This window comes from Phodopus roborovskii, unplaced genomic scaffold (genome assembly GCF_943737965.1).
Source record: "Phodopus roborovskii unplaced genomic scaffold, PHOROB, whole genome shotgun sequence".
In the NCBI taxonomy this organism is placed as follows: Eukaryota; Metazoa; Chordata; class Mammalia; order Rodentia; family Cricetidae; genus Phodopus; species Phodopus roborovskii.
Genome location: NW_026125052.1, coordinates 15,517,251 through 15,539,344, shown reverse-complemented (window position 1 = coordinate 15,539,344; position 22,094 = coordinate 15,517,251). Strand labels below are relative to the sequence as shown.

At 52.2% G+C, this 22,094-nt stretch overlaps 1 protein-coding gene across 1 annotated transcript; it reads left to right on the top strand.

The window, feature by feature from the left end:
* Window positions 1-14,564: 14,564 nt before the first annotated feature.
* Window positions 14,565-21,817, top strand: LOC127216168 (keratin, type I cytoskeletal 42). The gene is made up of 8 exons (XM_051176763.1): window positions 14,565-15,026; window positions 17,904-17,986; window positions 18,092-18,248; window positions 19,127-19,288; window positions 19,848-19,973; window positions 20,217-20,437; window positions 21,481-21,530; window positions 21,655-21,817. The coding sequence occupies exons 1-8, from the start codon at window positions 14,565-14,567 to the stop codon at window positions 21,750-21,752; spliced, it is 1,359 nt and encodes a 452-aa protein (XP_051032720.1). The 3' UTR covers window positions 21,753-21,817.
* Window positions 21,818-22,094: the final 277 nt, after the last annotated feature.

Here is a 22,094-nt window from a genome sequence, read left to right as displayed (position 1 = left end):
CGGGTGGGTGTGGGAATTCTGTCTGCACGAGAGAGGTCAGGGTAGGTGATGGCAGGGTATGAGGTGGGGAGAGGGGAGGGGTGGCACACTGGGACATTGGTCCAATGTCTAGCACATCCTCTGCTATGAGGACTGCAGGTGGCCTCGCTGGGCCTGGGTGGCTGTGGGGAAACAGAGTAGGTACCATATCTGGGCTCACCCAGCCCATTTTGGGCATGGGAACAGGACTAGTCTGAGATGCCCGAGTTGGGCAGGGAGCCCTCAGCAATTTTGGAGGGCAGCATTCCTTCCCAGCTTTTCTTTGGCTGAGCTTCAGGTGACATTCTGGAGTGACCGTGTTCCTGGGACATGTGTATGACTCTGGCTTCCTCCCCTCTCTCTTGTCCTGTGCTAGTTGGGGTGGAGGGAGGAGAATCTGTCTGGGGTGCCACAGCTCTAACAGCCTCGCTCTGTGTCCTGTCCTGGTGTCCGCAAGCGGAGGCTGAGGATGGTTGAGAGAGAGAGAGAGAGAGAAAGAGAGAGAGAGAGAGAGAGAGAGAGAGAGAGAGAGAGAGAGAGAGAGAGAGAGAGAGAGAGCCAGTAGGGGAAGCCCTTGATTTAGGGCAGGAGGGCTATCTATGGTGCATTCAGACTGTGATCTTTTGTAGTTGGGGTCTGGACTGCAAGGGACTCTGGGAACTGTCCTTGAGAGCTGGGTCCAGGGCAGTCTGGGTAATTGTGGGAACAGGTGAGAACAGGCTGAGGGGAGTGGCAGCTGCTGGAATGTGTGGGCCTGGTGCACCCCGCCCCCTCATTCAGGGCTGGGCCCTCTTGGTAGAGCCAACACTTAGCCCTTCTTCTAGCTGCCCCAGCTGTGCCCGAAGCACCCTTTCTGCTCCCTCTTAGGGCACACTCAGATCCTCTGCCTTTTGCTGGGTTACAATCAATTGGCCTGTCTGGGGAGGAAAGGCTTTGGGGGGACCCTTCTGGAACCCCCAGAAGCTCCTCTGGGGACCCTAGCCCTTTGCACACATAAAACCTCTGTCACCCACAGGGGCCCCGTTCTGAGGAGTTAGGGAAGGCCCAGCTTGTAGGAGGGTTAGTGGGCAGGGTTCTAGGTAAGCCCAGTTCTCCTGGTGATGGTTGAGGGCAACTAGTCAGTCCTGTGGATTCTGGGCCCCTGTTGCCACCTCTGCAGGAGAAGCATGTCCTTCTCTGTCCTGTTCCTATGGCCTTTAGCATCCAGGCCCCTCTTAGCGTGGTATGCAGGGACTCTCACGGATGGGCCCCCTCCCTGCCCACCTAGGCTCAGCTCCCATCTCTGTCTCCTGTCCTCTGGGCTGTGTCATTCTTCCCTGAGGATGCGAGGTCCTTGTGTGCCACTGGCCTTCACACATGACAGTCACACCTGTCTGGACAGTCAGTGTCTACCCGTGACTCATTTGTGCTTCTCAGACTCCCTCCCCTGCCTCCTGGGCTGGCCCAGGGTGTTTAGGGTAGCCCACTCAGGCCTCACGCTACCTCATGAGGTCCAGTGTCTCTCCCATAGTTCTAGCCCCAAGTGTGTCCCTGTTAGTTTTCCTGGCCAGGCCCTGATGCATACACTTCAAAGATGAACTAGCTAAAAGGGAACTGAAGTTTGGAGGTTTTCCTTGAGACCTAGGGACTTGAATGTGCCATCAACAGGCCTGGTCCTGATTCTGCCTGTTCTACTCTGCTGGGGGAGGTGGGGGATGACATCATTCTATCTTGGGATTGGGGTTACCTGGAAAGATTCTAGAAGTCTCTCCTGGGATCATGGACAGTTCAGGCTTGTCCAGAGGTAGCCAGCAATGACAGCTTTGTGTGAGTGTGAGTGAATGAGTGTACAGTGTGAGAGGCTATGGGACTGGAAGTATGGACAGAGTTCCAGTGCAAAGGTATACACGTGTGAGTCTAGTGTGAATGTGTGTTAGTGTGAGGATGTGTGTGCATGTATGATTGTGCATGTCTCTAAGCTGTGAGTGTGACTGTGTGAAGTATGTGTCTGTGTGTGAAGGTGTGCATATGGATTTATGAATACATGCCAGTGCAAGGGCATGTGGTTATATCTGAATGAAGCCGAATGCATGAATACCCAAACGTAAGTGGGTTGTGTGCAAATGTATGTGTGAGCTGTGAAAGTGTGCAAGTGTACGTAAACTGTATGTGTGAGTTGTGTGTGCAAGTATTGAGTGTGTGTGGGCTGAGTATGTGAACAGGAGCTGTGTGTGAACCAGCCACTAGCCTCGTGGAAGAGCAGAACTTGGACCCAGGCTCTCCTCACCTCCAAGGTCGAAGGTCAACTTGAGTGAAACCAGACCCTTTCTATGAATTCTGGGGACTTTCAGGGAACTGTTGCAGGCTCAGTTCTGCCCCAGGGGAGTTTCCACATTCTAGGAAGAGCTTGGAGGTCGTTCTTTCTTCTAAAGCAATACGGAATAAAGCCAAAATAGTACTGACAAAGTATATGTCAGATTTAAGAATAAATACAGAACTACTATGTGCATTCACATGAATATGTGTGCATGTGTCTTTGTGTGGGAATGTGCAAGTGTGTGAGTTACAAGTGCCCACAGAGGCTAGGTATGTTGAATTCCCCGAAACTTCCAGGTGATTGTGAGCTGCTTAACACAGGTGCTAGGAATTAAACTCTGGAAAGACAATACATACTCTTAATGACTAAGCCATCTTTGCAGGACCTTAGGCTCTGGTCTTTTGAGAGGAGTTTTCTCATGCCCCCTTTTGCCCTGGAGTCACCACAGCTCAGAGAGCAGAAGCCATTCCCAGGCCCAGGTGAAACAACTGGAATGTCTGCCCAGGTCTCTCTGAGCAGCTCAGTGCTGCCCTCTGCAGGTGCAGGCTCAGCGCTTCTTGCCTCTCAGCCCCAGCCTGGCTGAAAAAGAGCCTACCTGGTTCACTTAGTGAGACCCTCAGAGAAGTGGACACCCTTGCTGTTCACGAACACATGCAGGACATGTTTGGATTTGCACATAGGCTATCCATACAGGTGCGCACACAGCCGCTTCCGTCATTGGTTTGATCGGGTCCCAAGTCGGGGGTCATACCCCGTGTGGAATGCACACCAGTAGCAGCTACTGTTACTGAAGAGGTCTCAGCAGGAAGGGGGTGCTTCTTGTGATGGACGGTGACAGACTCAGGGACTCCCCAAACTCAGGGCAGGGGAAGAAGCTGGTTTTGGGGTCAGCAGCTTCACAGAGGGACCTGAGGGGGAGGGAGGGAGGAGAAATGTGTGGGAGGCAGGGAAACACTTGTCAGAGATGGCAACTGAAAGAAGAGGGGCAGGTGATGTACGTTCGTGTCTTAATGCACAGACCAGTTTGGGAAGAAAATGTGGCCACTGTGGCTTTGAGTCTGGACAATGGACTCAGTGGCCCAGCTCCCCCCCCCCCAGACTAGGGGACACAGATTAGGGAGGATGTACTGAGGGAGGTGAGATGATCCAGGCTCCAGGAGGAGAAGGGGTCTGAAGGGGCAGTTGGCAGATAGGATTCCAGCATCCCCTTGAATTCCTCCTCCCTAGGAGGAATTAGGCAGCTCCTCAACCTTGTATGCAGAGGTGTATGACCCAAAGTGACCAGCAGAGGGTGCTCTAGCCACAGGATTGAAGCTGAGGTTGAGCCTTGTGGATGCTTTCATTCTTGGAAACAAGCTGGAGCCTAGAACCCATATACAGATGCCGAATGACTTCCCTTTGGTAGAGGACCTCATTGAGGTGAGGTGGGACCCCACCAGGTTCCCTTTGCTTCCTGTCTAGTTTCCATTCTCTTGTGTTTCCTGGTGACTTTGAAACAATCCCCAGGAATGTGAAGATCCCTCTAGCTTCCCTCTAGACTCCGGGGTGGGGGTGGGTGGAGGTGGGGGTGGGGGGGGTGAGGGGTGGAGGGTGGGTGTCTATGGAGAGTCAGTGAGCCTTTTTAGGAAGCTCCTGGGTGTTATGTATGCCTGGGCCACCACTTGCATCTCTTGCTTCCCTGAATGGCCTGCAGGGGGAGGGCTGCCTTGTTGGCATTGTGTTCTGCCTAAAGCTTGTGTTCTCAGGTCTTGCCTTCTGCCACAAAGGGTTAGACTTCCACAGGGCTGGCTGGTGGGTGCAGCCCTCTTGCTAGCCAAGCTAGGGGCTAGGGAACTGTCCATCAACTTGCTGGGGGTGAGGGTGGTGGTTAGGGAGGAGAGCCGTTCAGTTGTGAATGTTTCCTCCTCTCCTGAGGGAAGTGGCTCCTCAAAGTCCGGCGACTTGTTTATTCTTCCGGTCATTTATTTGGCCCAGAGTAGTGTGTGAAACTCTTCACCAGTTGGCAAGGGGAAGACAGGCAAAAGGCATGGAAGGCCAGCTCACAAGGGGTAATTAGGAACTCAAAAAGAGATCCTGAAGGGAAAACCTGTGAAGCATTTTCTTAATTAGGGATTAATTGTGGAAAGTCCAGCCCATGGTGGGTGGGCTGGTGGGTTCTATGAGAAAGCAGGCTGGGCAAGCCATGAGGAGCAAGCCAGTAAGAAGCACCCTCCATGGCCTCTGCAACAGCTCCTGCCTCCAGGATCCGTCCTGCTTGAGTTCCTGTCCTGACTCCCTTCAGTGATGAACAGTGATGTGGAAGTGTGAGCCACATGAACCCTTTCCTCCCCAAGCTGCTTTGGTCATGGTGTTTCACCACAGTGATAGAAACCTTGACAAGCACAGGAAAAGATGCTCTGTGTCACTCATAAGTTAGGAATGAAAACTGAGGTGACCATGGAGCCTTTTCAACCATTGGGAAAGGTAACTATAGAACCTGTAGCAGTGGGAATAGCTAGCTCTCACTGGCTTCCAGGGCTGGCAGAAGTAAGTGAGGGCGCTCATTCCCATTCATGGTTGGGGGAGTGGAGGCAGGGGAATCAGAAGTTCAAAGTCATCTTCCAGTACACAGCAAGTTTGAGGTCATCTTCCCTCCCTCCCTCCCTCCCTCCCTCCTTTCCTCTTTCTTTTTACAAGATGGGTTTCTCTGTATAGCCTTGACTGTCCTGGAACTTGCTCTGTAGACCAGGTTGGCCTAGAACTTGTAGAGATTTATTTGCCCCTGCCTCCCAAATGCTGGGATTAAAGGCACCACACCACCTGGGTGTCTGTCTTAAAAAAAAAGAAATCAAAATCACTGGGTGTGGTGGCCTGTACCTGTAATTCCAACACTCTAGGCAGAGGCAGGAGGATATCTGTGAGTTCCAGGACACCCTGGTCTACATATTGAGTTCCAGGGTAGTACAGTGAGACTCTATCTTAAAAAAGAAAGAAAGAAGGAAAGAAAAAGTCTAGAGGGCGGGAGAGATGGCTCAGTAGGTAAGAGCACTTGTTCATTCCCATCATTCACACTAAATGACTTCCAACGCCTTGTAATCTCAATTTGAGAGCATCTGACACCCTTTGGCTTTTGTGGGCATATGCACACATGTATGTATGCACACACATATGTATGTATACATACAGATACATTAATAAAATAAAAATTATTAAGAAATGAAAAAACAAAACAACAACAACAAAAAAAAAGGATTTGGCAGCCATCTGAATGTTTATCCTCCTTGAAGGCAGGTAGATCATGTGAGCCCAGCAAGGCTAGTCTTGGCAGAACACTGTCTCCACCAAAAACAAACATTACCCTATAGCCCAGTAATTTCACTGCTAAAATCCCCCCTAAAATTTATTTGCAGAAGTTCACAATGCCATATGTTCAGGAATGTGTACTATACCATCTTGTGTAAACAAATGCTGGAGTCCAGGGAAGGAATGGATGAAAAGGACCCCTTCCTTCATCGGTACTGTTGCCTAAGAGACAGGCCTTGAGAGATGGACAGTGTTTCCTTCTGTGGAATTAAAATCTGTAAAGCGTGGGGATGGAGTAGAGTGCTTGTCTAGCATGGACAAAGCTCTGGCTGATTCCCAACACTATATAAACCAGTGTCTGTAACCCCAGCAATGGGGAGACAAGAGGATCAGAAGTTCAAGGCTGTCCTTCTATACATAGGAAGTCAGAAGCCAGCCTGGGCTCTAGGAGAACTTGCCTTCAATAAAGGCATTTTAATAAATGCACAGAGACATATTAAGATTAAGAAAAGGCTGGGAACACGTCTAAGCAGGGGAGTGCATGTACTAGGCCCTGGGTTTGGTTCCCAACATTGCAAGCAAGCAAGCAAACGTGAGAACGAGTGAATGAATGAGCCTAGACACAGCAACGCCCAGATAACATCTAAGATCCCTTCCTTGTGGGCTTCTTATCAGCCTTTGTTCCAGTAATTTCTCACATTTTCTGTGTGCCTGGAGAGTCCCCAAAGGAACTCTCCATCCACAAAGCTCTTCCCGGAAGTAGCCTGTGTCTAAGTGAAGCCTGGAAGCACTTCACACAGAGTCTCATACACCTTCACGTCTGTGGAAAAAGCTAGCCAAAGCTCTCAGCAGATTCTGCCTTGCCCGGCCCAGCAGACTGTGGATCCTGGTTCTAAGGCCTGACACCAGCCGCGCCCCCCTGCCCCTTGGCACCACTCGGCAGTGGTTCTGGACCCCTTTGGGGTTGCATATCTCATATCCTGCATATCAGATATTTACATGATGATTTATAACAATAACAACACTATAGTTATGGGTAGCAACTGAATAACTGTATGGTTGAGAGTCACTATCACAAGAGGAACTGCACTAGAGGCATGCGGTATTACCAAGGCCGAGAACCACTGCTCTAGGCCACCTCGGATTCCGGCCTCTGTCTGGTGGCTCAGCATGACTTTTCCCTACTTAGTCCATCTTCCTGCTCTCTGAGGAAGAGTCCAGCCCAAGGGCCTTTGCACCTGGAATGTTCTTCCCTGCACATTGCTGGCTCCTTCCACAGCTGCCCTTAGCTGTGGAAGAGAGCTTCCTTGGCCTTGGAGAACACGCCACTCTTTGGTTTGTCGATCACCCAACCTTTTCACGAGACTGATTGCTCCATTAGGATAGAGTGTGTATTCCCAGCATCAGGGGCAGTGTGTGGCACAGAACCCATGGTCAGCCAATAGAAGACAAGCGGCATCTCCTTATAAGCCCCGCCCCCATCACTCTGGTTGCTTCATTCTGAGATGCTGATCCAGCTTCCGGGCCTTCAGGTATTCCCCAAACACAGGCATGTTCCCACCTCTGTCTGGCTCATCGCTTCTGCCCAGGCTTTGAAACTCAGTCTCTCAGGCCCTCCCTCAGAAATTGCTCAGTGCCTCAGTATGAGTGACTGGCTCCTTCCTCACCCCGCCAAGGTGCTTGTCCACACATTCCTTTGTCAGGGCACAGTGCTATTGTGTTCGGATGAAACGCATGTCTGTCTCTCGATCTCTGCTGGTTCTCGTGAAGGGCAGGGCTGGGCTGACTCAGGATTGCATTCTGAGCACTCAGCCCAGTGTCCGCCACACAGTGAGTGCAATGAATGGGTGATGACTGAAGTCTAACTCTGGGCTCTCACCACCTGCCTGTATCCATTTGGCTCCTAGGTCAGCACCAGCTGGTCCCTTACCATGTGCGGAGTGCAGGGTTAGGTGGTGGGACCAGAAGCCATGTTTGGCTGTATATGTAGAAGAGGAGCAGATTTCCTTAACACATCTAGTACAAGTGAGAATGGTTAGCGCTCAAGGACTAGAATGGGCTTGAGGAGTGTATTAGTTTCTTTTTGCTGCTAAGACAAGTGATCACTTCAGGGGCCTAAAGATATACAATTACTCCCTTCCAGGACTGGAAGGTAGAAGCCCAAATCAAGGTGTCAAGATGGCTGTCTTTCTCTGGGGTGCCCTGAAAGGATCAGGTGCGCTCGCCTTTTCCAGCTTCAGTGGGCTGTTGGCGTCCTCCACTCAAGTCCCGGAATCACGGACATCTGTTTCTGGATTTGCGCTGCCTGACTCTGCCTCCCATGTCCTCCAGCGTGATGACACTAGCGTCCCATCTGCAGAGTCCCTTTTGCTTTATAAAGTATAGATCCCCAGGTTTTAGGGGTTATGGGTTCACAGACAAGGGGGCTCACCTTCCATGCTCTTGAGCCACGGAACCCACATCACTGTAGAGTGCCTATCTGACATGTTCATCAGACCCTCGTGGGTAATGGGTCCACAAGCCTAGCCTTCTTGTTCTGCACAAGAGGGGGGCTGAGGCAGAAAGAATGACTTACCCGAGGCCACACCGAGTCCAGCTTGGACATCATGTTCTTGGTCTTGGGGTCAAGAGCCTATTTCATGCACAATACAGGCAGGATTATAGATCAGGCCATGTTTGGTCTTGTGTGTGTGTGTGTGTGTGTGTGTGTGTGTGTGTGTGAGGATGATGAGGGACTACTGTTCCTCAGAGCCTTTTTTAGAGAAAGCACATGCCTGTGGCACACTGATGACAGGACCCAGAGCTCTGAGCTGGAGAACTGGGGGAGGCAGCTGGTTCCAGGGTGTGAGTGGTAGGAGTTGGGGGTGAGGGAGGCAGAGTGTTACATGAGTCTAGGACACTGCAAAAGGCTGTCCTGTCCTCACCAAGCTCCTAAAAGCAGGGATGAGGCAGTGGCTTGTGGAGCCAGGGCCAGGCAGCCGTGAGTGCTAGCTCAGGAAAGTATAACTTTTCCTTTTTCTCTTTTGGATCCTGGTCAAAGCCTAAGTGTGTTTTTTTTTTTCTAGCACTTTGTGCTTTCTCACTGTGTCTCTGAAGTGACCCTGCTTTTGGCATATGGCTGACAACAATGGATGGCCTCCATTGTTAAACACACCAGCCAAAGTCAAACAGGCTGGCTTTCTCCTTTTCTTATCTCTGTACCCCTCCTCCCAGCGCTGCTGTGGTCTTCCTGATTGTCTTCCCTTGTTCTCGTCCACTGTCTCCTGTCCCTCAGTGCCTTTCCTAGGCTCTTTGGGTCATTTCAGCCTTCCCTGATTGCTGTCCCTGTCAGTAAGGCTGGTGAGTCACAGTGAGATGGGCTGGGGAGTCAGCAGTGGGTCAATGGCTGCTACCCTGAACTAGCATCCACCTGGGGGTAGAGACGCACCTGACACACCAGCCCTGGACGATACCAGGTCATGAGGTCCAAGGAGCTAGCAAGAACAAACAAACTCATCCATGCTCAAGCAAATTTCTCTTTGCAACAGATGAAGGTCATTACAGAAACCACAACTAGTTAAAATGCAGAGCTGTGGAGTCCAGTCCCAATGAATACATCTAGAACACACCTCCCTCACCTACGGCTCAGGGAACATTGTGGAAGAGGGGCAGAAACATTGTAGAAGCCAGAGGAACAGGGAGTTTGCCGTGAGGCTGTGTCTCCTAGGAATATCAGAGGCTACAGCCAGAAAGTCTCACTAACATTGCTGCCTAAACGTGAGCTAAAAAAGGGCAACAATAGAGATGCTGGTGTTGATGGGGGTCTGGTGGGGGTACAGGGAGGTGGGCCATGAAGAACTAGTTACAGGCAACTAATGAGTGTGGAGAGTGCGAGAAATATTCTTCCCCAGGGGAGAGCATGCCAATCTGTCATCCAATGCCAAATAGTCATCCCTGAAAACATACATACAAGTAACATTATGCAGACCAAGCAGGTTGTGTGTGTGTGTGTGTGTGTGTGTGTGTGTGTGTGTGTATAGGAATATACATTAGTACACATATGCATATACGCATGTAACAACAATTAATGAAAAGTAGAGGCCATGAATTTGAAAGAGAGCAACAAGGGGCAAATGAGAGGATTTAGAGGGAGGGAAGGGAAAGGAAATGATGTAATTATGTTATAATCTCAAAGAAATGAAAAAACATATGGGGGAGGGCCCCTGGTCATCCTTGTCATTTTGGACCACGGGACATAATTCTTGGAAACTGGTTAGAGGAAGATGGTGGTGGTGGGGGGGGAGATTCAGAGTTAGCGGCCCCCACTGGAGGGATCCCCGGTGACTCTGAAGTGTTTAGAGGCCTTAGGGAACCCACTATCCCTGCCTCTTCAAACTGGGAGGCGACACATGGCACATGGCATGTCGTGGGCCCTAAGGAGGTGGAGGGTGTGGCTGCCTCTGGAGCAGCAGACAAATCATTAGTGGGTGGATCTGGGTGGGTACTGAGCCTGGAAACAAAACGGAGGAAGAAGAGGATTCCACCTGAGGGTGTGGCTGGCAGGTGTGGCTGGCTGGAAAGATGTTTTCTGAGGGGTGCCTGACCAGGGGTGGGTGAGTGGGGAGCCTGTGAGTGCCTGGCTGGCCCAGCTCATCTAACACCTGGCAAGATGCCTCCTGGTGAAAGGATCTCAGTGTCTAGGTTGGGTTGGAAGGAGCAGGTGGACCCTAGTGACAAGGGCCTGGGAGTGAAGCGATAGCTTCTAGGTCCTTTTCTCATCTTCCAAGCCAAGGTTGCTGTAGGAGACAAACTAGACGGGACCTTTCTCACTCCCAACCCTCAGTTTTAACCTTCACCCTTGGCCAGTGGAGGTTCCCTCCAGCCCAGTCACCTTCACAGTTCTACAAGCTCTTACTACATACCAGCCTTGATCTAAGATGGGCCTCATCCTAGGGGTTGGCCTTGGGGGCCTACAGGAGCCAAGGTCAGCTGGACAGATGTGGCATGACCTCTGACAACATCCATATGCATTTGTTAAACGTCAAGTGTATCCAGAGCCTGCCATTAACGGAGTGAAGGTGAGCAGGCCCAACGTTAGGAGCCACCCTTCCCCGGACCCCTGTGCTCAAGTCTGAGGCAGGCCTGCCCCGGTTCACTCTGGAGCCTGCTGGCTTTTCAGCGATCTTTGGAATGAGGCTGGGAGCCTTGGGTGGTAGTCCAGCTTGGAGCTGGCTCACAGGGTTCTGGGGGAGCATCCAGAGGTCTCCCATTCCCCCCGGACTTCCCCTTGCCTCTGTCTCCACCTGGACTTGGCCCCAGCTATCCTAGTCTGGTGTGAAGGAACCCCTTGGATTTTGTCCTCCTTCCTGCTCAGCTTCAGTGTGGGCCAGTTGTTGACAGCTGCGGGGGCAGCAGGGGCCTCTCCCTGCTGGGGCGGAAGGCAGGCCCAGGCAGGAGACTCGCTGGGCCACAGGACTTCTATGGCCCTTAGATGCCTGGACGGGCCTCCTCCCCTAGCAGGGAGAGTGGAAGCTGCTAATGCTGTCACTAGGTTGACCCAAATGCTGCCACTCTGCTACCTCAGTTTCCTCCTAGTGTTGTGAGGATCTGAGGAAGATCTTCTCATCCTTGGCCAGGGATTGCAGAGGGTTGTGGAGAACTTCCTGGGACTCAGAGCCATCTTGTGCTGTCTTATTTTTCTTTATATGGATCAGACCTAGGCCTTATACATGCTAGACTAATGTTCTCCCTCCAAGCCACATTCCAAGCCCCTTTGGCATTTATTTTATCTTTTAGTTTTTTTATTTTATGTGCACAAATGCTTTTCCTGCATATATGTCTGTATACCATGCATGTGCTGGTCCTTCAAAGGTCAGAAGAGGGACTGGATCCCCTGGAACCAGAGTTACAGATGGCTGTGAGTCACTGAATAGGTGCTAGGAATTGAACTCAGGTCCTCTGCAAAAGCAACAAGTTCTCTAAACTGCGAAGTCATCTCTCTAGCCCTTCATGTTATTTCCTAAAACTTACATTTATGTTGGACATGTGTATGCATGCCTTTAATCCCAGCACTTGAGAGGCAGAGACAGACTGACCTCAGTGGGTTGGAGGCCAGCCTGGTCTACAGAGTGAGTTATAGGATAGTCTGTACAGGACTGTATAGAGATACCCTGCCTCAAAAAACAAAAAACAAAAAACAAAAAACAAAAAACAAAAAAAAAAAAAAAAAAAAAAAAAACCCAGACAACCCAAAATAAAAAACTAAAAACGAACAAACACTATCAAAACCCCAAAATAAAACAAAAAAATTATTTACTTTGTGTATATGAGTGTGAGTGTATGTGTGTGTGTGAATGAGTGTGAGTGTGTATGAGTGAGTGTATGTGTGTTTGAGTGTGTGTGAGTGTATGTGTGTGTGTATGTGTGTGTGAGTAAGTGTGTGTGAAAGTGGTTTAAGCCTACCACAGCATTTGGAGGTCAGAGGAAGACCTATAGGGGTTGGCTCTCTCCTTCTACCATGCTGGTCAAGGAAACTGAACTCAGGCAGGCCCTCTTGCTTGGTGATAAATGCTTTACCTACTGAGCCCTCCTTCTAGCTCCCTGCTTTATTTATTTATTTATTTATTTTAAAATTTGAGACAGTCTCACTAAGTTGCCCAGACTGGTTGTGCTCACTCTGTAGCCTAGGATAGGTTATGCATCTATTATTCCCCTGTCTCTGCTTCTCAAGGAGCTGAAACATCAGCCATGCTCCACATCTTGCTCATGATGTCATTTTGCCTGTTACATGGGTAGGGAGGCTAGCTAGCCTGTCCTTCAGTGTGTGAGGCCTCCCTGCACTGTGGAATTAGAACAGAAACCAGGAAACAGATGTGGCCTAGAAGAGTGGCCTGAAGCCTGCTGTCAGGGATAAGGGACGCCATGGCACTAGCTGGCAGTTGGTGTGTTGGTGAGGGCTGGGGGTGAGGCTTCGGTTGGGGCTTTTGGAGGGAGACAGGAGGCTGACTCTGTTTTTCCAACTGCATCCTTGAAGCTGAAGTCTGGCATCACTAGAAGTAGAAATGGGGGACCCTTCCTTCCTCCCAAGATCTTTTAAGGAATGTGGAGAGATGGTGATCTTAGCCAGGCTTTGAGAAAGCTGAAGGCTGGGTGTGCTTGGGTCTGGAGCCCGGGTTGGAGGGATACAGTGACCCATTGGGAAGCAGAGGAGCAGGAAGCCTGGGGAGGGGCTGCAGGGACAGGTCTGGTGGGCAAGGTCACCTGTGGCTTGGTAGGCCACTCCCCACAGTAATCCAGAGAGTGGCCAATACAGGGAGACAGTCAGCTCCTAGAGGAGAGGAGGTTCTTGGAAGTGTGGCTCTGGCAGGGATGAGGAAGGGCCTCTACTGTGGGCCTTTTCCTGGGAGGGTGGCTGGAGTAGAAACTGCTTCTGGCCCACTCAGATGGATGCAGGTTCTGTGGGGTTCCTTTCCAACTCCAAGACAATCTAGATTGCCAGGACATCCTTCTCAATATTTAACCCTGTGGCCACTTGACATTCCTCTCTAGTCTTGGTTCCGTGCTTCCTCTACCAATAGCGTCTCAGGATGAAGCCAGTGCCCTACCCTTCCCTCCCACATAGCTTTCACAGCTCTTCCCCTGGTGCCTCAGGTGAGGGGCATTTTCCCACGAGAGCCCACCACTTGTAAGCAAGAAGTCATTGTAGCAGTCTAACCTCTTTCCAGGAGTTCTGGGCCATATGGGAAACCCAGCTCCCTCCCTGTCCCCGAGTGTGGGCAAGGAGCCCAGGCCACCCGTGTGCCTCCTGTCTCTGCCTGAGCCCTGGGCCGTGGCCACCCCTGGAGCTGCATTCAGACAGGCTCTGTTCAGACGCCAGTGTCCTGGCAGCACCTAAATCATTAGCGCCGCGGAGATTAGTCCACTAAGCTTCCTGTTGGGTGGAGTGGGTGCCAGGCTGTGGGACGGTACTACTCCCCTACAGGGTGGCTGCTGGCTCCCAGGACTGGGATGTACCATGGCTCCCACTCAGGGTCACCCTGGCAACAGTCTTGCTTTTCTGTGGTTTGCCCTCCTCTGGTGCTATCTCTGGGAAGCCTCTGGGTTAGCTTTCCTCAGTTGTGGGGCAGATGAACAGGGGTGATACCCTTACTCTCTGGTCTCAGGCCCTGTCTCCATCCTTTATGTCCCCTTCCCATTTTGTCACAGCTTTGCCTATGTCAGAACACCTTGGGAGATAGCAGTGATGATGATGATGATTAATTATTATTGTGTGTGTGTGCACATGCCATGGTGTGCACGTGCAGGTCAGAGGTCAACTTTGTGGAGTCTGTACTAAATCTCCCCTTGGCCAGTGGCCATGTGTCTTCTTTCTTAGTGAGGAGTCCCCAAGTCTGAGACTGTATCTTACCATGAAGGCTTGGAATAGTTTCAAGAGAGCTGGGGGCTCCCCCAACTTAGACTGGGGGGCCCTACCAGGACCATCATATACAGGAACAAGTATCCACATCTTTCTCCCTGAGATCCTGGAATGCCAGGTAGGGGGCCAGATCAGCTTCCTAGCTCCTGGGCCTGTGGAGCCTTGTTTGAGGCCCTTCCCTGCTCTTGGGCTAGATTCTTTGGACTCTCCCCCTCCCCTAAGAATGAGCTCAGCTGCCTAATTGAGGTTGAGGATGGAGGATCACCCTGCCCTGGGGCTATAGTTCTAATACCATCTTTGTTCTGAAACAGAACAATGGACCACTAAGAGGTCACTGATGCCCAGTCCTGGACAGACACAGGAGGGGGCCTCAGGATATGGGGATGTTTTACACAGGTCAAGCCCAAGCCTCAGGCCCTGGGTGACTATCTGGAACAGATACAAATTACAAGGTTGGGGTTTTGGCTTGAACTTCAAGGGCCAGCGTTTCAATGCTCCTTCATCCTGGCTATAAAGGGTAGCCCATGGTCTCTATTATCCACTCCAGACCCTGTTACCAGACTTGGAGATACCATGGCTACCACTACCAGCATCCGCCAATATTCAACCTCCAGCTCCGTTAAGGGCCTTTGTGCTCCTGGCGGGGGATTCTCCCGGATGTCCTCTGTCCGTGTTGGGGGTGCCTGCCGGGCTCCCAGCCTCTTGGGAGGTGGCAGCTGTGGCAATATGTCGGTCACATCCTCCAGATTCTCAGCAGGCTTGGGAGGCAGCTATGGTGGTGGCTACACCTGCAACCTGGGTGGGGGCTTTGGCTCCAGTTCTGGTGTGTCGGATGCTCTTCTAGGGGGCAGTGAGAAGGAGACAATGCAGAACCTCAATGACCGTCTGGCCACCTACTTGGACCGGGTGCATGCCCTGGAGGAGGCCAACACTGACCTGGAGGTGAAGATTCGTGACTGGTACAAGAAGCAGGGCCCTGGACCTGCTCGTGACTACAGCCCCTACTTCAAGACCATAGAGGACCTGCGGAACAAGGTGGGATTCCCCTACCTACCTTCTGCTGTCTGCTCAAGGTCCTGATCAGACTCACTCTGTCTCCATAGCAGAAGACATCCTCTCTATCATAGACCTCCATCACTTGGTCATTCATCTCTCCCGCTCTCACATCTCTGGGGATATCCCTGAACCAGTGGGGTATCTGGGCTGTGTATTCTTTTGGGAACTCTCCAAGGGTTTGGAGGAAAGAGAATTCTTCTCTTCCCAGAGAGTTTATCTGGGGTGGGTGGTGGAGGAAGAGTGGGGGTGACTTCAGGACACATTGAAGGCAGCTGCAGGCATTGCAGCTATAGAGAATAGCCTGGGAAAGGGTCTGGGAGGCGGGTGGTGTTTGGTATGGATGCTGAAACATGAGGCTAGGTACTACCTTTCCTCTGGAGCTATTCTCCTGCCTCCTCACCCTTCTCCAGATAGCCCTCCTCAACGGATGGTTTGTCTTCTCCCCCAGAATTTTGGTGTTTCTTCAATACTTTGTTCAGTTTATGCCTTGATTGTTACGCTGACTTCAGAGTCTGGGTGTTCTCAAGACTGTGTTAATTATAGGTCTCCCTCCTTCCCTCCTCTGATGGCTACTTTGGGGCTTGGCTTCCTTCCTTCCTTCCTTCCTTCCTTCCTTCCTTCCTTCCTTCCTTTCGTTGATTTTTCGAGACAGGGTCTCTCTGTATTGCTTTGGCGTCTGTCCTGGAACTCTTATCAGTAGACCAGGCTGGCCTTGAACTCACAGAGATCCGCTTGCCTCTGCCTCTCGAGTGCTGGGATTAAAGGTGTGAGCCACCAACACCTGGCAGGGTCTGGTTTTCAACTCCGGCTGCAAGCTAGCCTGACTGAAGAGGATCACATCTCTTTCCCCCATGTACTTTCTTGATCTCTAAGAAAATGGCTTCAGCATTCTGTAAATGTGGCTGCTCAGGTCTTAACACAAACATGCTCTTCGAGGGTCTTCCACTGAGTCTTAGTGGAAGGCAGGAACTGAGGGTCACTGAGAGACAGGATGGCCCCACTTTGGTCCAAGGCAGCTGCGAGGCCAAGTCTGGCTCTAGGTTAGAAAGCCTGCCCTACAGCAGCCCAGGGAGGGGCTTTGTCTACTCCTGCCCTACAGCAGCCCAGGGAGGGGCTTTGTCTACTCCTGCCCTACAGCAGCCCAGGGAGGGGCTTTGTCTACTCCTGCCCTACAGCAGCCCAGGGAGGGGCTTTGTCTACTCCTGCCCTACAGCAGCCCAGGGAGGGGCTTTGTCTACTCCTGCCCTAGTCCTCCACCTGGCAGGAGATTTCTGTAATCTCCCTTGGAAGCTGAGCTCTTGGCTGTGCCAGATCAGATTCCAGGCTTTGTTGGGGCAGCGGGGGAACCCAGGGGAGTCCTGATGAGTCACTGCTCTGTGCTTTGGGGTTAACCAGCACCTCCTCCTCCTCCTTACAGTGGAGTCCCCCCTCCCCTGGGGGGTTTCCACACCTTACTCTCAGTGTTCTGGTTAGATTTCTGGGTAGATAGTTTGGGGGTGGGGTTAGGCCTCTGCAGGCCACAGATGGTGAGGCAGGGGAGGGAAGCGACCTGACCCTTAGACTCAGCCTGACCAGGTCACTGCATGAGACTCAGAGCCTTGAGGGTCTTGGAGGGGGCCGAGGTGACCCTAAACACAGGGTGGCTCTGATGGGACATCTTCCTCCTGGGTCAGCCTTAAGCAATTTCCACCTAGCTCCTGCTACCAGGTGAGTTTTTCTCTGTGCCCCTCTCTTCTCCCAACCTCATGACTCCCCCTCACTGGGTACTAGCCTTGGGCATTTCCAACAATATTGATAGCAGCAGTAATAGTAAATGAACTTCCTGTATCTTCTTGGGCTCTGCCTTGGCTTTGAGGAGGGGCTGGTCATAACCTCAGCAATCAATTAATTAGTCACATAATTAATTAGACAAATATACCCTGGGGGCTGACTCTGGGCCAGGCACTGTGCCCAGGCCTGGGTAGTCCGAAGAGAACCAGACAGGTATGGCCTTGTTCCCTGAGTGTAGTGGGGAGAATCTAATAAAAAAATGTTGTGGAAACTGACATAAGGTTGTCTCAGAGATTGAGAAGTGTTGTGAGTGAGATGGGGGAGGGGAGTTGGCAGGGCCGAGCCTGGAAATGAATCAGTTGGGGGTACGGTCCAGGCATCTTAGACCCCATGATGACAGATGGATGCGTGTTTCTCTATGTCATGGTGGTTGTTCTTTCATTGCAGTTATGAGAATAAAAGCTGGAGAAGGGGGTGGGGGTCCTGAGTGAGGGTCCCAAGGTAAGGGACCACTTGGGAGAGCACAGCAGGTTCCGTAGCGGGTGAGGGTGACCGAGGCGGGAGGGAATAACAGGCCAGGCAGATAGAGCTTGAATGAGGAGTTTATTTAGAAACGGGAGTGAGGGAGAAGGGAAGAGACATAGAGGTACTGGGAACAGAAGAGGGAGGGGGGAGAGAGGGGGGAAGAGAAGAAGAAGAGGAGTAGCTGGTGGCCAACCGAAAGCAGGAGAGAGAGGAAAAGAGCGTAAGTGGGCAGGGGCCTGACTTTTAAAGGGGTCCTTTACACCTGCCTGCAGACTAGTACTTACGGAACCATGGGCTGGCCTGAGTGCATTCTGCCAGGTGACAGGGGCAGGCTAGCCTAATGCCTGAATCCTTACCATGGTGTCATGTCCCATCACTAGGTGAGAACTTGGTGGGGGCCGGGAAGCTCCTGAAACCACAGCTGGGTGTTCAAAGGAGGTGGCCACAGGGCCCCTCATTGCCCTTCCTGTGCAAGGCTGCATGCAAGTAAGGTACATCAGAGCCGTGTGGGGGCTCTGTGGTGGGTGCTTGCTTGCTCACAGAGCTCTCTGTCATCTCCAGATCCTGGCAGCCACAATTGATAATGCCAGCATCGTGCTGCAGATCGACAATGCTCGCCTGGCGGCTGATGACTTCCGCACCAAGTGAGTCTGTGCCTACTGGCTGGACCAGGGAGCCGGTGGTGGGTTCCTGCTCTACATAGAGCCCAAACGTGTGTGCGGACATGCCCTCTAACTTCAACCCTGCAGGTACGAGACAGAGCTGAACCTGCGCATGAGTGTGGAGGCTGACATCAATGGCCTGCGTAGGGTGTTGGACGAGCTGACTCTGTCCAGAGCCGACCTTGAGATGCAGATTGAGAGTCTCAAGGAGGAGCTGGCCTATCTGAAGAAGAACCATGAGGAGGTGAGGCCAGCTTTGGAGACATTGGAGAAGCCTGCTGTGGAGCTGGGACCACAGAACTTCTGTGGCTGGGTCTGTGTACTAGGTCCAGTCCATATCACCAGTGGGCTCCTAGCCTGGTGCTGACCCTTAGTGAGCCCTTCCTCCTAAGAGACTTCTGCTCATCCCTGCAGGCTTGGCTGACTGTGCGGGGACAGTTAATTCACTAATGAGTGAATCAGGCTAACACACAGTGCTAATTATTGTAATTAATTATAACAAGGCACGTTTGCCCAGCATTAAAACTGATTCACTGCAGCTACTGACAGTGTGGCTGGGAGGAAGAGTTTCCTGCCCTCTTCTTTTGGCAGCAAAGAAATGGAGGCTCAGAGAGGGTTAGGGACATATTCTGTGCTGCACAGTGGCCCCACCCTGTGCATGATTTGTATCCATCACCCATAGGTCTGACCCCACATCTCTGCTACTCCCAACCTTCTGACTCCTTTTTCTAGAGACTTCTGAGTTTTATGTCTGCAGAGTGCAGTCCAAGGATGGAAGTCTAAGACCCCACTTGGGCTCATGCAGCTGTTAGTCCTGCCTTGGTCGTTTCCTTCCCTGATTTGCAAGTATAGGACACCCAGAAAGGGAATCCCTTAACTTTGAGACTAAGTGCAAAATTGTGTTTTTCCAAGAGACCAGAATTGCTTAATGGGGTCTGGCTTTGATGGATGCCACCAAAAGGTGGCTAACCCCTTGCTTATGCTATAGGGTTGATGGCTAAGGGTCATGTGTCTACAGCTTTACATGGCAGTTGCTGGCCTGGCTGGCTGTTTGTTCCCCTGATGACCAGAGTCTCTTCCCAGAACGGCTTTGGGTGATCTTCCACTGTCCTCTCTGCCCAGGAAATGAATGCCCTTCGTGGCCAAGTAGGCGGGGACGTCAGCGTGGAGATGGATGCGGCCCCGGGTGTGGACCTGAGCCGCATCCTGAATGAGATGCGAGACCAGTATGAGAAGATGGCGGAGAAGAACCGCAAGGATGCCGAGGACTGGTTCTTCACCAAGGTGGGTGGCCATGTGGGGCAGGTGTGCTCATGTGTGGGTGCACATGCAACCTGTTGGCATGGCCTGGGTCACTCTCAGACTCTCTGGAAACCACTTAGACCAATGCTCAGGCTTTAAAGTTAATGTGATGTCTGGAAAAGCTCAGACATCCAAGGTGCTCCCCTGTGGCTATGGCTGCGGCCCGGGGAACTGATCCAGGCCACCCAACCTGGCTCAGGCTCCACCCACCACAGGTGTTAGCCGCATGTGTGTGCTTGGATATGTAGGTCATGCCTTGGATAAACACCTACTGAATGAACAGTGGGTTCTGGAGACAGTCACTAGCACACCAATAGTCTCCAGTGCCTGTGTTGAGCTGTTGCAGTTCAGCAAGGTTCCCTTGCAGGTGCTGAATCCGCAGCACGTGTTCCTTGTGGGCACAGACTCTGGATGCAGGCACCTGTGAGCTCTTCTGAGCCTAAGGAGGGGTAGTTGTGGGAGGACAGGGCTTAGGGACAGCTCCCATCCTCGGTCCCCTCTGAAAGCCTCCTTTAGCCCCTGTGCTCACTCTGCTTTCCAGACAGAGGAGCTGAACCGTGAGGTGGCCACTAACACGGAGGCCCTGCAGAGCAGCCGGACAGAGATCACGGAGCTCCGCCGCTCTGTGCAGAACCTGGAGATTGAACTGCAGTCCCAGCTCAGCATGGTGGGTCACCGTCCCTGTCCTACCTGGTTCTTGTCACTTCTGCTGAGCCTTGCCACATAGAACCCCCACCGGGAGAACCAGAAACAACAGGTTCAGTCCACCCCATGGGACCCTCTGCCCTGGTTACTGCCTAACTGTCCATGAAACACGTATAAGTCACCCAGGTGGGACTGCTTTCCGGGTGTGTCCTGTGGGGAAGGGCCCAGCTCTTGTCTCAGTGTCTACCTGTCCCCTGGGCCACAGAAAGCATCACTGGAGAATAGCCTGGCAGAGACAGAGGCACGCTATGGGGCGCAGCTGGCACAGCTGCAGGGCCTCATTAGCAGTGTGGAGCAGCAGCTGTGTGAGCTGCGATGCGATATGGAAAGGCAGAACCATGAGTACCAGCTGCTGCTGGATGTAAAGACCCGGCTGGAGCAGGAGATCGCCACTTACCGCCGCCTGCTGGAAGGAGAGGATGCCCAGTGAGTGGGGGGGGGGGCCTAGGCACCTACCAGGCTGGGCTGGACACCGCTTTGTTCAAGGGATGTCAACAGTCAGATGTGAATGTGGAGGTGTGTGGGGTGAAACAGAAAGGCGTGGTCCTGACCATGAAGACTGTCATCAAGTGCCAACAGACGGCCTGCAGGCTAGGTCTTGTGGGCCATGGGCAGCCACAGAGTGACACTGAGCAGAAGAGTGGTCACCTAGACCTTCGGGAATATTTGCTTTGGCTATTGCTTTGGCTATGGAGGGAGACATGGGTCAGAGTGGAAGAGGAGAGACATCAGGAGGCTGGGACAGGGAGTCTGGCCAGCGTCTGGAGAGCTAGGGGTGGGGGCTGTGTTGATAGAAGAGAGGTCTCCCTAAAAACAGTGGGATAGGATGCCCGAGTGTGTGTGTGTGTGTGTGTGTGTGTGTGTGTGTGAGCATGGCTCACAGGTTTTTACTCAATAAACGCTGAGGGAGCATGTGGAGGAGTGGGAAGCAATGACCCTGGGGTTCTGGTTTGGATGACTGGTTGGTGCGTTGGTGACATCATTAGCCAGGGCAAGGTGAGGTACAGGGCAAGTGACACGTTGATTTGGAGTTGGGACTGTTGATAAAAGTCTCCGCGGGAAGCCAAGAGTGTCCTGGGGTCTCCATGCTTAGTCACACATTCTAGCCTCAGTTTCCCAATAATGGTGAATTTTGTCTACAGTCTAGACAGTCTCTCTTGTTTAAATGGAGTCTTATTGGGCCCTGCAGGATATGGAAACTCCACGTGTGCAGCGTCTCCTTGTAAATTCTGGTTTAGTAGCCACAATATAGCCACAACGTGCCCTTGGCTACTTCTTTCCCCCCTCCTGCTTTGAGGAGCCTGTGGCATTAGAACCTTGGTTTTCTGTGAACTCTTAGCTATGATTTCCCAATGTGTGTGATCCCTCTCACTCTTGGGGCCTCCCCAGCTGCTGACCCTTCCCAAAGCGCTCCCAGGGCCCTGCTGGCTTGTGGTACCTCTGGGCTGACAGGTCCCCTTTCCCTACAGCCTGGCTAGTCAATACTCTTCATCTGTGACCTCGCAGCCCTCCCGAGAAGGTAAGACTATCCTGCCTTGTGTATGGGACATTGGGGGAGACTAAGGGTGCTACAGGCTAGGTGGCAGGTTTGGTAGGGGCTCCTGCCTGAGGCTCCCTATACCTCCCTCCTCTGCCATCTGTAGCCATGGTGACCAGCCGCCAGGTGCGCACCATTGTGGAAGAAGTCCAGGATGGCAAGGTGGTCTCCTCCCGAGAGCAGGTGCACCGCTCCACCCACTGAGGTCCTATTCTTCATGTGACAGTCCAGCCTCAGGGACGGAGGTTGCAGCTCCCTGCATCTACTGCCATGCCATGCCAGAGCTCCCGTGAGCCTGAGCTCCTGCAGGCCTGAGCTCCCGCGAGCTAACTGTGCTTCCTTGTGTCTGCTTTGCACGGCCCCTTACAGAGGGGCCTCCTGGGTTTACCGCGGGAGCTGCTAATAAAGCTTTAAAGAAGCCGGTCCTTGAACTCATCATTTGTCTGGTCATCAGCTCCAGCAGTGTGGGCTGAGGGGCTGGGGAGGGTTCATTAAGCGTCTGGTATCGCTTGTCACCTGCCTACTTGCTCTGCCCACTCCATCCAG

Bases quoted from the DNA above. Each gene is read 5' to 3' on its own strand.
- LOC127216168 (XM_051176763.1), top strand. From the start codon at position 14,565: ATGGCTACCACTACCAGCATCCGCCAATATTCAACCTCCAGCTCCGTT. The intron at 19,289-19,847 runs GTGGGTGGCCAT...TCTGCTTTCCAG, and splicing joins AGGACTGGTTCTTCACCAAG to ACAGAGGAGCTGAACCGTGA. The intron at 20,438-21,480 runs GTGAGTGGGGGG...CTTTCCCTACAG, and splicing joins CTGGAAGGAGAGGATGCCCA to CCTGGCTAGTCAATACTCTT.